This window comes from Stenella coeruleoalba, assembly GCF_951394435.1.
Source record: "Stenella coeruleoalba genome assembly, chromosome: 19".
In the NCBI taxonomy this organism is placed as follows: domain Eukaryota; kingdom Metazoa; phylum Chordata; class Mammalia; order Artiodactyla; family Delphinidae; genus Stenella; species Stenella coeruleoalba.
The window spans coordinates 58,198,538-58,212,280 of NC_137165.1; the positions used below are offsets into that span (position 1 = coordinate 58,198,538).

Here is a 13,743-nt window from a genome sequence, read left to right on the forward strand (position 1 = left end):
AGAGGCACGAAGCCCGACAGAGTGTGTTTACTGGACAGTGACACCTCTATCCGGATACTAACAAAGCAAGATCGCGAACGAGCAGAGTCCAGGAAGGAAAGTGAATGAAACTAGACGGGTGTGAAACATGCCAAAAAAGGGGGCAAGTTTGTTTGCTGTAGTGCTGGCTGTTTTCTACTTGGTGGATTGTAATATTCTAGTTTAGCTGAGTAATTGCTGCTCCAAAATCCGAAGCTACAGGGCATGTGCAGTTTTAAAAACATGGGTTTTGCGTTCCTGAAACAAGACTGGAAGAAGGAAACGCATTATTTATGACTCTGATGTTACGTTTCAGGACGATTTTGCAACCTGTGACCTGAACAGATCTCTTATCCATACAACAACAGGAATACAAGCTTTGCACCTGTGCATCATAAAATAACTTTATTGCTCACAGGCAAAAGAAAGGAGGAGGAAAGGGAAAGAAGGAAAGCAGGGAGGGAAGAAGGAAAAAGGAGAAAAAAGAAGGCAAACAGAAGAAAAACTTTATATACCTATACATTTTACTTCTGTTGGTAATCTTGGACTCTGCGATTCAGTAAAATTTACTTGTGTGCTTTAATTTAAATGGGGAGAGAGAGAGAGAGAGAGAGATTTTCCAGAAAAAAGCAAAAACTGTGTGTGTGTATATATATATTTAAATAAAATAAACACGTGAAAACCTGTGGCATATACTTATTACCAGCTCAGCAAGAATGTAAAAAATAACACAGATAATTCAGAATATAGCTCGTAAGTCTTCAACTGATAAAGCTTAGAGTGAGTGCCTCTTCACTCGCAGGTGATTGGATTTGTGTTTAAAGTAATCATGATTAACATCTTTTAAGGTGGAAATAGAGTATACACATTTATCTCCTGTCCTACAATTTAAGCAATTCTAAAGCACTTAGCTGACCCACTTCATAATGTGCATTAAAATCACCTTAATTATATCCACAAAATCCTGCATTTAAATGATTGTTCCAAGTTCAATGGAAGCGTTTCTTAAAATTCACAATTCAAGTTATTTGTGTTTTCTAAAGTGACCCATACATAATTGCTTCTAGGCACAAATAAATACTTTTCCCCTCACAGCCTCCCCACCTCCTAACCCCACCGCAACTGCTAAAAAAACCCAAAAAAACAGGGTTCCATCCCTTGTGTAGCCAGAGCTCCAGTCTTCCAGGAACACGTTTTCTCTCAAAGAGTCTGAGGATGTTTACGGCTCTCCATTCCCTCACCCCATCTCTAGGGTCCCGATCCTTCTTCTTGTCCTTCCTCAAAGAAGGTGTGGGGAGGTGGACATAAGCAGTCCCCTTGTCACACACTTTACAAAGCTCCTGTGTGCCTTATTTCTGCCCCCCCCCCCCCGAGCCATTTGTTGGAGTCAAACAGAGCATTTAAGAGAGAAATACCTCTCTGAGTAATAACGCCAACTTTTCTTCTGCCTCACGGATGAGAGAAAAAGTAGCTTCTAGCACTGCTTGATCATTACCTGGCAAGTGGCAGGGGATTCACCGTCAGAACCGGGGGCATTGTTACTTCCTACGGCCACTGCCTCTGCCAGCTGATACCGAGACACTCTGCGGGGCAAACACAGGGACTGACTTCACAGTTAAACAGCTCAACGTTACAATCTACCGAACGCATCCCTTGCACATCTTGAATATATGATATAATGTCTTTATAGGTAACTCATACTACCGATTCGGATCCATTTAAAATTTTTATTATTCATGCTATTCTCCCTTCTACTTTCTATTATCCCAGTGTCCTACCTTTGTTCCCCATTATTGAATATTATACCTCCAACTGACAATACAAGTATACGGAATAACAAAAGGAGATGAAATTTAAATTAATCAATTAGGCCTCTTAATAGCACCCCTAACACAAAATTTGCTAGCCAAAAAAAAAAAAAGTTAAACAGTTGGATATGATGTAATGCTTAGATATCTTTTATCAAGTTTAACCTGCTCTATTTATCTTCCTTCACCATCAAAGACAGCTATCACCTTCTTTAAAAGCTCTGTCGATAACTACTTGTCTTACGGCGATTGGCTAGGGGGTAAAAACATTGACTGGGAGCCCTCTGTACTTACAACTCAGGACTACATTTGGGATTCTACAGAGATCCTATTCAAAGTCAGGAGAGCTTTCTGGTAAGGCGCTTCCTTACACTGATCCGTGCCAGAGGTGGTGGTCTCCTCTGGGTTTTCACAGCTGCTGACGATGGCAACGGCGCTAAATGACCTTCTTCTGACATTGGTGTCTGATGTGCCGGGTCCTTGGGCTGGCGGGCCTTTTCCCATGTTGTGGATCTGCTGGTCCTTCCAGTCCAGTTGCTTGGCGCTGCAAAAGGGAGCATAGACTTCCACGCTGCCCTCGAACTGTAAGCAGTTCACTTTGTAATACTTTCTCTTCACTTCCAAGACATCATTAAACCTATGGCCCCAGAGAATTTCTCGGGGAACGTAGGAACTCCTGGATTGGTGAGAAGTCCCGGTAGAGTCGCCAGTATAGATAAACGTCACCAAAATCTCGAAGTTATCTTTGGCCACGGCTTTTCGGTCAAGGGCATACAGAGGGCTCTCGTGGTCGATTTCATGAACGATCGTTACTGGTGTGACAAGGATGATCTGGTCATTGACTAACTTTAGGTCCTTAAATGCCATCGTCATCCGCCCGTCGCTGTCTTCCGTGTAGCGGAGTAGCTGGGCCCTGACCGTGCCTTCTACCACGTGGTTGGGGCGGAATTCACCGATGCGCCACATGAGGCAAAGTTTCCCGTCTCTCATGCCGATGAGGGCGAAGTAGCTGAACCGGATGGTCTGGGCTCTCTTCCTGGCGGTCGCCATTTTGGCCAAGGCAGCCCCAATGATGAAGGTGTTTATGATGCTGCTTAAGATGGACTGAAGGATCACCATGAGCACGGCCGCAGAACATTCCTCGGTGACACAGCGGGAACCGTACCCGATGGTGGTCTGGGTCTCCAGGGAGAATAGAAACGCCCCCGTGAAGGAATGGACGTTGTCCACACAAGGCGTGATGTCGGGATCGTTCAACAGGTCTCCGTGATGGAAGGCTATGAGCCAAAAGATAGAGCCAAATATCAACCAGGAGAGAATGTAAGACAACGAGAATATCACGAACATGTGACGCCACTTGGTGTCCACGAGGGTGGTGAAGATGTCCACCACGTAGCTGCCCCATTCTCCAAAAATGTGCTTGAAGTACACGTTACAGCTGCCGTCCTTGTGCAGGAGACGCCGCCTGGCTCTTCGCTTCTCGGCTAGAACGTGCTCCTGGGGGTAGCCCGGGTATTTGGGGTCCACGTTCACGATCGGGTAGCTGCTGCCGTAGAAGCTCATGCTTTCTACTGCCCTTCGGGCATCCGGGTGGCTCCTGGGGCGGCGACTGTTCTAGGGGTACTGACTGCTGTTTGTGAGTTTTCACTTCAAACCTGAAAAACAGAGAATTCCACACACTTGCTTTTAATTTCCATCTCTAGAGCAACGTGCCCCACTGGAAGCAATCTGATGCCATCTGAAACAGCTACGACTTGATTTGCGCGACAGAGGCATTTAGTATTGATTACTCAGTTCAGTTGAGAATTCAACTCAGTCATTACAGGAACAAAATATGCCATTAGAGAAAATAACATTTTTATACATGCATAAGGCTTCAGTAAACACTATGATTATCCCAAATGAGTCCTCACTGCCTCTTCTGACCTGACATAAAAAAAAAAAAAAAATTGTCTTCATTTCGTAGACTCTTCTGGCCTGAGGGCATTTAGAAAACAAAATAATCTGTAACGTAAAGAGGCAAAATAGAACTCAGGTATTTGTCTGGCCGTCTTAGAGGCTTTCTGTCTAAGTCAGATGGTTTTCCTCAGAAAAAAGAGGCAGTTAAGGGTTTCTACGTTCCTGTTACAATGTAACTTACATACAGGTTGTATCATAGACGGTCCCTCGCCTTCTGCACCTGTGGCCTCCTCTCTCTTCCACGGAGATTTTTCCTCCCTGTGTACTTTTCAGAACAGAACTGACAGGGATGCTATTTCAGATCCAATTCCTTTACCCTAGCTCCACCTTCGGTCTTGAGAGGAAAAAAATCTTTCTTAACCCCAGAGGAGTTAAAACCACTCCCAGGTAAGCTTTCAATAAAGTATAAGATTGCTTCTGCCTTTGTTTCAAAACATCCATCCTTTTTTCTTTTTTCTTTCTTTCTTTTCCTTTTCTTTTTCTTTTTCTTTTTTTTTCTTTTTTTGGACACTGGAAGCTTTTCTCTTTCCCTCTGAAAAGAAGCCGAAAATTTGCCAAGGTTGCTGCTAATCTTGCTTCCCTCTTAAAGGGAGAATGCTGCAATTGGACTCTTCTCACCAGCTCTTCACTGTATTGCTGACGGTTTCACAGCTATGACTGGGCACAATCATTTTCCTCCCTCCAAATCCATTCAGTCTTTAAAAGATCAACTTATATTGATACATACTCTTATTATTGCTTTTAGCATCCTTGATATAGACCAATAGTTTTCCAGCTCAAATCTCAAAGTAAGTTTTAAACTTTCAGTATTAAATGGTCCTTAGTTACTTTTCTGCCAAAAAAGGAGTCACTGGGGCCCAACGTTAACAGTTTAGTAATTACTAGAATATGTTTTCCACATCATCTACCTGTGCCAGGTGCAGGAGGGGCGTGGAAGGGGGAGGCAAGGCTCTGGATTAGAGGATCCTGCCACTCGGCAGCACAGAACATTCCGTGGGTGTAAATACCGTTCCGGACATGGAGACACCCCTTGAAACCAACCAAGACAATTAATCACCAAGTACTTAACCAGCGCCTTCTCTGCTAGGAAAAGGGAGGAATGAGTTAATTTCCCTCCGGTCAACAGGAATCATTTTTCTGCTTCTCCAGGGATCGGGCCCTCTTTACACTAAACACTTTGTTTGGTGGACCACAGTTAGGATGGACACTGGTTACAGCCAAAATGTCCTGTAAGGCGTGTCCGCGTTTCTCCCTGTCTGTCCGCCCGCCCTGGCCACTTCACCCAGCCGTCCCCCAGATCTGCTTTGAAGAGTTACAGCCTCTCTTTGGTCACCACTTCAGCCGTGTTTCCGGGAGACAATTGTATACTTTCAGGATGGGACCCAAGGCTGACAAGATGCTTATTGGAATGTTGAAGGTAAAATACTCCCACAAATTTTGCCCAGAATATATGTGATTCGTTGTAGGTTCCTGTCTGACTTGCCATTGAAGGACACTTTACAAACAAGAAGCTATTCACGGTCGTCAGTTTCCACTCCCTCTCACATGATCATTCAAGGCATGAGAACGGGACAGTTATAATCAAAGGCCCACATGATTGCAAATTAAGAAGGAGATTTGGAGGTAGGGTTATTTTCTTGGTAAAGGCTTCCTTCTAACCCAGTTCCTTAAAGGGAACTGTACGCATCGTGGGAGTCTTGAGAATGAGAAAGCACCACTCGATTCGTAAATCAAGAGCTACTGTGTGACTCTGCTCTTTCCTGCCACCAAAAGAAAAAGGAAAGGTTTTTATTTGCAGTGGCGTTTGGTCGGCGTCCCTGTGAATTCCGGGAGTGCCAACAACTGTTATAAACAAGCCGTTTTTCATATACCTTCAACAGTATGCTAACTGGGAATGAAACTTCACTAATGCAAGCTACAAGTGAGCAAATGTGAGTATGTAGAAAAAGTATTTCTGAATAACGGAACAATTTCAGGGATCCAAGTTAACAGCTGTGAGAATTCTACCCCCAACCCATCACGTCCTCTGCAGTGGGTTATTATCACGATCATTCATTTCAACTTATCCAGAGAAACGCTTTCAGATGCTGTTTGAATGCATACTTTTATTCATCTATCCTTTGCTTCTCCCACCACGTAAATGATGCATTTCCAAAAAGACAACTGTTTTCAAGCTAAACGATAGATCATAACCAAACTAATCTTATTTAATAGTAACCATCTCTCAGCCGACACCATGAGCTAAGGAGTTTGCAGCGGCCCTTTTGTCAAAATGGCTAGACAACACAGATGTTTATTTATTAATCTCTTCTTTCATATGCTGTGTTAACTTGAGCACTTTTCCAATTGTTTGCCATTAAGTAACAGAGGATAAGGCTTACTGATTGACTGGACATTCTATATTTAACATTTGTTTTTCTCAGAATTGAGGCTGGGCTTTAAAATTGCCTTAATGCTTTCCTAATCATCTTGTCCCCATCGATTCCATGATGAAAAAGTATTTTCAGTGCTCCTACTTCTGTATTTCTTCTCACATGCTGTGTTCCCTGCTCTCCTGAAACTGATGGTGGCTATTTCATTGATTGCAAAATTCCTTTCTTTAAAAATAAAAATGGAAATATGATCACTGCAATTACAAAATCATGGGATATAAAACTCAAAAGTAAATGCTAAATCTAAGGTCCCTCTTCTACACCAGTTTCAAACTATTTTGCCCGGCGACTAATGACAGAGGTAAGAAAGGACCTTTGTCATTACATGCAATTTCTTTGTCGTGACGTGGGGTCCTTTCACAAATGTGGCTTAGATTAAGAGGCAATGCATGGTGAGGATGGGGGCTCTTCCTGAGAACGCCATCCAAGTCCATTACAATTTGCAAAGGTACTCAGGAAAGCACTGCAGACACGTGTGAGAAAGAAAGTCAGAGGGGTGAGCACACCGAATCCTGACAATGACTTTTCTCAGACCTTTGCTCATGGTACTAAGTCAAGACATTAAAAGCTGTTCCTTAATCTACTTTGGCTGGTGAGATCTGCTTTTAGTCCCCAGGTTTTTAGAGCTTTGTATGAATTCAAGGAGAAACCTTTATGAATAGAGCACATTTCAAACGGGCTATAGAAACGACGGGGAATATTTTCAGCAAAACAAAGGGGCAGCCTGTGTACCTGTCCCCTTTGCTCAATGCACAAAAGGGCCTCAGTCAGACTCAACAATTTGGAAGCAATTCCTCTGCTGTTTTGCCACGTCCTCTCAAATTCCGCCATTTACCAAGCAGGCCACTCTGCAGGCAGTTCTTCAAACCTAAGCTCTCCATTAGCATGCTGAGGTATAACTCAGTGGCTAAGACTTTACACTCCTGTGTCACTCTGATAATAAAATGTGAACTGTCCCTAGCATCTACTTAATATAAACACATGAACAGCAATACTTATCATCTCTGTATAATTTGAGATGCTCCACAAATAAAGGTCTAAAATATCTTTGGTAAAATTCACTTTTTCATGCCCATGGCCTTTGAGGTGAACAAGTACTTTCTTCAGCATGTAAATGAGTTTCATGAAGTCATCAGTAATCAAGTTACTTTCCTGGCAAAATTGTTAGATGAGATAAATTTTGGTGGAAACGTGAGAGTTGACGGAGTAGAAAGCGCGGCCTGAATTCTGCATGCGGGTCATTGTCTTTGAAGACCCTCTTGGTAGAGTCTGTGGTAAGGGAAGGGGGAAGGGGGCCACAGGGAGGTCCAGGGAGGTGTGATCAGACGACACTTGGGGTGGGCTCTGGTCGGTGAGGAGGAAAGAAAGAGGAGTTTGACGAGTTAGGGGAGAACCCAAACAAGTTATTTTGCTCAAAACCTGTCCCACAGCTTCTTGCCTTAGAATTGAGCCTGAACCTTATCTTGCCTGGAATCCTCATAAGACATTCAGACGCTCTTAGGTGGACCTCGACATTCAGCCACTGAACACCTGCTTCACCCAGTCCCTGCTGGACGCTGCCTGTCCTTTTCCGCACACTCCCTGATTTCAAACAGTCTCTCCTTTGTTGACAGGTCCACGGTGTCTCACGTTTCCTTCTCAGCTGCTGTCACCCCCCAGCAGCCTGTGGCTTCACCTATAGCTTTTGTTCCCTCTCCGTTTCCTCCCTCCCAGCCCCACCCTCCATCCCTGGTCCAACTTCTCGGTGACCATGGATTTTACCTCTTCCCTGACATAACCTTGCAGTTTCTCCTTCTGAATCAATTTAGAAAGATTTGTGCCAGTTTATGGAATAGAGGGGTTTCATCATAGGAAAGGAACTTATAATATGTTATCAACCAACTGAAGTAGATGCTGGGAAGCAGCAGAAATCCAGCCTGACAATATTACTCGTAACTTTATCTGGAGATCCTTGTTGCAGCCCCGTTTTCCGCTAAGTAATATGTATCACCTATGTAAATTCCGCCTCACCCCAGAGGATGCTGTGTTTTATAAAGAAGTAGAAGAAATTTGAAGTCTGGGATTCTGTTTCTCCATTTTCTGGATGTCAGGACAGTACCAAAATAATATGAGTTGTAATAGCCGGTTGTTCTGGTTTAGAAAGAGAATAACCTCATTATTAAGAAATAGCCTGAAATAAAATGAGTTTTTGGTACTGTAGAGAAATCATGCATGGGAGGTAGACTCCAGGTCCAGATCTGTCCTCTTCATCGCGAGTGGCTGATGTGCGTAACATTTCTCTGAACCTCAGTGTCTTTAAGGGTGACCTGGGGTTACCGAGGCTACTGAGTAATCGCGAGGTTTGAACGAGATAGGGACGGGCAGCCGTCTTGCACCGTGCTGGGCTCACAGCAGTTATTCAGTAATTATCTCCTGAATCTGGATCGCATGAGCACTGTTGCCCCTTCTGTAAAATACCAGAGTACATGCTTTAACTTTCTCAGAGAGCTTCCCAGTTGCATAACAGCAGGGCAGACAGCATGTGGTTCCCAATAAATACGGATGTCACCACTATTTCCTACCATTAAGCCACCTGGGCCACTTCTCTGTCCTTTCACCACTTCCCCCAAACCCCAGGGGCTTTTCTCTTTCACAACTGTTACCAAATGGAAAATCCCCTAGTCCTTGTTCTCAACACACACATACACTCTTAGGTGCACGATACATACACTTCCAGCTCACGTTAAGAATTTTTTTGCTATTTAATCTGAGGAACCAACCTAAAGGAAAAAAGAGTGACAAGCTCGGCAAAGTTAACAGGTTAAAGAAATTCACAAGGCGCTTATTGTACTTATTCTTTGTCTTAAATGGTATGTACCTGCTTTACTGAGACAGCTCTTAAGGTTTCTCTTGTTCTTATCTTGCAAATCAGCCTGCCCGTCCCTGTCTTGGTTGGACATCAGCCCCCGTCGCTCAGAGTTTACCTTGAGCGGGACCCGGCTTCACGCAGAGGCTGGATATCATGAGATCTTAACATCTCTCTAAGAGACCACAGTTCAATTTCCCCTGATTGTGTAAGGACAGCACTTCCCCAGTGGTCTCTAAAACCCTCCAGTGGAGAATTAGTGACTGACTGTTTTCATTCTTCTTCTTTTTTTTTTTTTCATTTAAAAAAAATTGAGCTTCTATATGTGCCGGAGCTACCCACCTTCAGGAATTAGTGAAGAGTCCCACCCTTGTGGGATTGGCATTTGAGAGTTGGGCATCAATAAATAAAAGGAGATCATCACCCAGACCGTGGCGTAAACACCAAGGAGAAAAGCAAAATGAAGTACGAAGTCGGAGAGTGTCTGGAACCAGAGGCGATGGTACCATTTCACGAGGGCGATGGGAGAGAGCTGGGTCCGGGACCCGACATTGGAGCTGAGAGATGCTCTTCAATTCTCCTGGCTCTCGCTGTGGGTAAAAATGCTCTCAGCTCACGCCTTGCTGCCCTATTTTCGTTTGTTTGCGGCGCGCTCATTGTCAAGGCTCTCACTATTGATAGGTGCCTGTGGCTGCTGCATCCTTTGTGCTCAGCTAATCTTAAGGCCTGGTTCTCACAAGAACCTATCATTACAGGAACTCATCTGCATTTTATCACTGAATTCAAGCTTTCCTGATCAGTTAAGAACCTGGTTTTACCTGGTTTACCTAACAGCCTGCTAACCCATCTCTTGCCACTTTCATCCCGCGTGATATTTCTGAAATGTAAATATCCTTCTCCTGTTACCACGGGGCACAGTCCAAGTTACACAACAGGGTCCTCCAGTAGCGCAGTTAAAAGGCAGGAAAATGGAGATCAAAGATTTGGATTCCAGTTACGGTTCTACCACATCTTAGTTGTATGATATCTGCATCTTAACAAATATCTTTAAGCCGCATTGTGTTTATTTAAAACATAAGGACAATAGCTGACTTATTTCAAAATGTTTTTGTAAGGAATGAATGGCATAATATAAAAGGCTACAATGGCTACCACCTTGGAAGCTGTCCTTATAATCTTCCTTTAACCCTTAACTTGAACGAACGTTTCTCCTCTGTTTCTCGCAATAGTTTATAATCCTGGGTCGTTATGGAGTCTGGGAGAGATGGATGTCTGGATTACAATCTGAACAATGAGGACAAGTCTAAGAGGAAAGGGAAAACGAGGTTCCCAGGCAGAAGAACAGCATTTGCAGAGGCTCCGTGACTCAGAGATGAGTAGGGCGTGCTTTCCAAAGAACTGAATACGAGGCAGGGGGTGGAGTGGTGGTAGGGTCGGGGATTTGAAGCTGGAGAGAGAGATAGAGACAGAGCATAAATGACCTACTAGGTAGAATTAAAGATTTGGGTCTTTCTCCCAAGAGCAGTGGAAGCGATTGAAGTGTCCTAACCAAGGGCACAGCATGACAAGGCTTGCATTTTTAAAAGATCACTCTGGCTGTGCCACGGAAAATTGGTTGGAGAAATTTCAAAGCAAACATGGGAAGGTAAGGCAGAAGCCTCTTCTCACTACAGCCTTTCCCCACCCCACACCTGGACGAGGGTCACGGGAACTTGGACCGACCAATCAGAACTTCACCAACAAGACTTTGATTCCTGAGGACGTGACAGAAGCATGCTGAATCCTATGATTCCAGGCAACTACCAAGAGTCAAGAGGCCAGTGGTGTGATGGTGCACATCTCAGTCACCCAGAGAAAGACACAAGCCGTGGCTTCCAGGGAGACAGTTCCTGAGGTTAGATCTTCATTTGGCCTCTTGATTTTGCTCAGATCAGGGTCTTTCTCTTCATACTTCCCTTGATGCTGTAAGCTACCTGATATCTTTTCAATAATATTTTCTTCTGCTTGTATTAACAAGGGATCGCTTTTGTTTCTTGAAACAGAAAGCACTCAGTTACAATTCAGTTTAATTTACGTTTTAAAAGCATCTCCTGTATGCAAGGGTGCTGGTCTCTCACTCTCCTTTACTCCCATTATGGACATGAGCAGCAAGTCCTGTGGGCTCACCTTCAAAGCAGATCTTAAAACTGCTCACTTCTCATCATTGTCAAAACCACCATGTCTTTAATGGACCAGGTCTTCAATGGACCCACAGCAACAGCTTCCTAAGAGATCCCCTCTTTCTGCCCTTACTGTACTTGGATCTAATCTTTTTAAAAATAAAATCAAAACATGTCACTCCTCTACTTAAAACCATCCAGTGTCTTCCCATTGCAATTAATGTGCAAAATCAGTGTTGTATACAGAGTGTATATATCTGACCCCTGCCCATCTCTGAAAATTATCTCCCAGTCTTCTCACCACTCACTCTCTCTCCTTATCCAATCTCCCTTTTTCACTAACGCAGGGGGCAGAAAACTACAGTCCATGGGGCACGTCCAGCTCTTCGGTTGTTTTGTAAATAAACTTTGACTGAAACACATTCAGACCATTGCTTATTCATGGCCTACGGCTACTTACTGCCACGTTTCCCCTGTAGACCCCGGTAGTTGCAACAGAGACCATGTGCTCCACAAGGCCGACAATATTTACTATCTGGCGTTCTACAGAAAAAGTTTGCTAAGCTCTACTCTAACAAGTAAGGGTGTTCCTGCCCCAGGGCCTTTGCACTTCCTTTTCTGCCTGTGTGGCTTCTTATCATCACTGATGTCTCATCTGTAAGGCCACCTTTCCAGAGAGGTCTTGTCTGATGAGGATATAAAGTAAGACTCGCCCCCATACTGTTATTTTGTCTCGTTAACGTGATTTATTTATTTCAAAATGCTTACCTCTAACTGATGGATTTGTTTGTTTGTTGGCTGGGTTGCCGCACAGAATAGATTGTAAATTCCTTGAGAAAAGCTCTCCTCGTCCTATTTACCACTGTATCCCCAGCAGCTAGAGAGATAAGCAGCATGTGGACCCTCACTAATTAGACTTTGAAGGAGTGAACTAACAAATAATTGAATAAGACGAATTAAACAATGCAATATCCTCAAGGAGGTTTCAGTCCTAGCAAGAGAATCATCATTCCTAGATCCATAAAACCATCAACTCTGCCAGTTCTCCAAACACCAGCTCTCAACTGCTTCCATTTACCTTGCCTCTCTCCTGTCCTAAGCTGCCAGTTCATACATAGTTTAAAAACAAAAAACAAAAAACAGTCTTTCTGTCCACTTTTGCTTAGCGGCTTCCCTAGAACTGACAATTTTTAGCATGGTAACTATGTGTAACTATGCTGCAGAACTCCCTGGAAATCTGGAGTTGAAAAAATAAATGCCTGGCACTAAAAAGTGTTTAATAAAATTTGTTAAAATGATGATTGAATTATTAGAAATGTGGTTCTCCTAAGAGGAATGCATGTTATTATACGGCCATTTCGAAGATACAATATTACATTATATTATACAGATATTTATTACATTATATTATACAGATATTTATTTATTTAATTTGAACTATTTCTGGAGGTGAGTTGGGTACATGTGGCAAAAGTCTATGAATTTGGTTCGGCTTCTGATCTAGCAATTCCGCGTGTAGAAATTTATCCTAAAGAAACGATCATGAATGAGCGGAGAGACTTGGCTGATTTGTAGGGCTATTTGTAGTAGCAAGTTTTGGCTACGGCTTAGCCACCTAATAAATGTGGGATTGTTTCATAGGTAATGGTACAATCATATCATTACTCATCATATTTAACGTAGTCATTAAATGTGAGAGAGTAGAAGAATGCCAGAAAAAATAGAAAACATATTGTTTGGTGGAAAAAATGAAAGAGGACTATAAAACAGCTTGTACAATATAATTGTTTAAGTTTAAATACATTTAAACATGGAGAAAAGACAGAATGATAGAAACAAAATGTGAATTGTGGCCCTCTCTGGTATGATCGTTTTTTTTTTTTCTCCCCCCTTTTCTTCTATTTGTCTATTTACAATTTCAAAAATTTTACAATGAACATGCATTACTTTTGCAAAGAAGAGAAAAACAGGTATTTTCAGCTGGTACTTGGAAGTGTACCGATTCCGAGGCTCCATCAAGGGGGAGCAGACCAATGGCTACCTAAAAGCATTTATTAGCGTGTTTAAAAGGCAGCTATAAATAGCCCAGAGAAGCAGACAGTCTTAGAGACATTTAAAGTCAGACACTGATGCTGTAATTTTTGCTGGAACAATCCACAGAAACAAATATAGTGACATTTAATTCATCTAAGTAAAACCAGATCTCATTTAAAACAAGATAGTGGGGGAAGAGGGAGCTGGGTCAGAGTTGGCCGCTGGAGACCAATTGGAGAAATCATGAAAGCAGCTGGTCACAATTCAGGGCTACATAAAGCAGAGTTCAGATTCAACAAGCATCGAATGCGGTTCTTCTCCCTCAGTGCCCTCTCGTCTCCCTTCCCCATTCCAAAACCTATTAAACTGCTAATGCCTTTGCTTCTTGGCTTGGTATACCAAAGTCTGTTTTAAGAATCTTTCTTTTATCCTAATATTTGCAATCACTTTGGAAAGAAAATATTAAAAATTGTGCTATTTTGCAACGT

General features: G+C 42.9%; 1 protein-coding gene across 13 annotated transcripts in view; it reads right to left on the minus strand.

Moving 5' to 3' along the window:
* Window positions 1–1,248: 1,248 nt before the first annotated feature.
* Window positions 1,249–13,743, minus strand: part of KCNJ16 (potassium inwardly rectifying channel subfamily J member 16) — a 453,090-nt gene continuing 440,595 nt past the window's right edge. For 12 of the 13 annotated variants that reach the window (XM_079904089.1, XM_079904098.1, XM_079904097.1 and 9 more), the window contains one exon: window positions 1,249–3,481. In XM_079904089.1, the coding sequence (XP_079760215.1) occupies window positions 2,130–3,389 (1,260 nt within the window). In that variant the 5' untranslated portion in view covers window positions 3,390–3,481 and the 3' untranslated portion in view covers window positions 1,249–2,129. The remainder of the gene's footprint in view (window positions 3,482–13,743) is intronic. The other variant, XM_079904091.1, reaches the window with a different exon arrangement.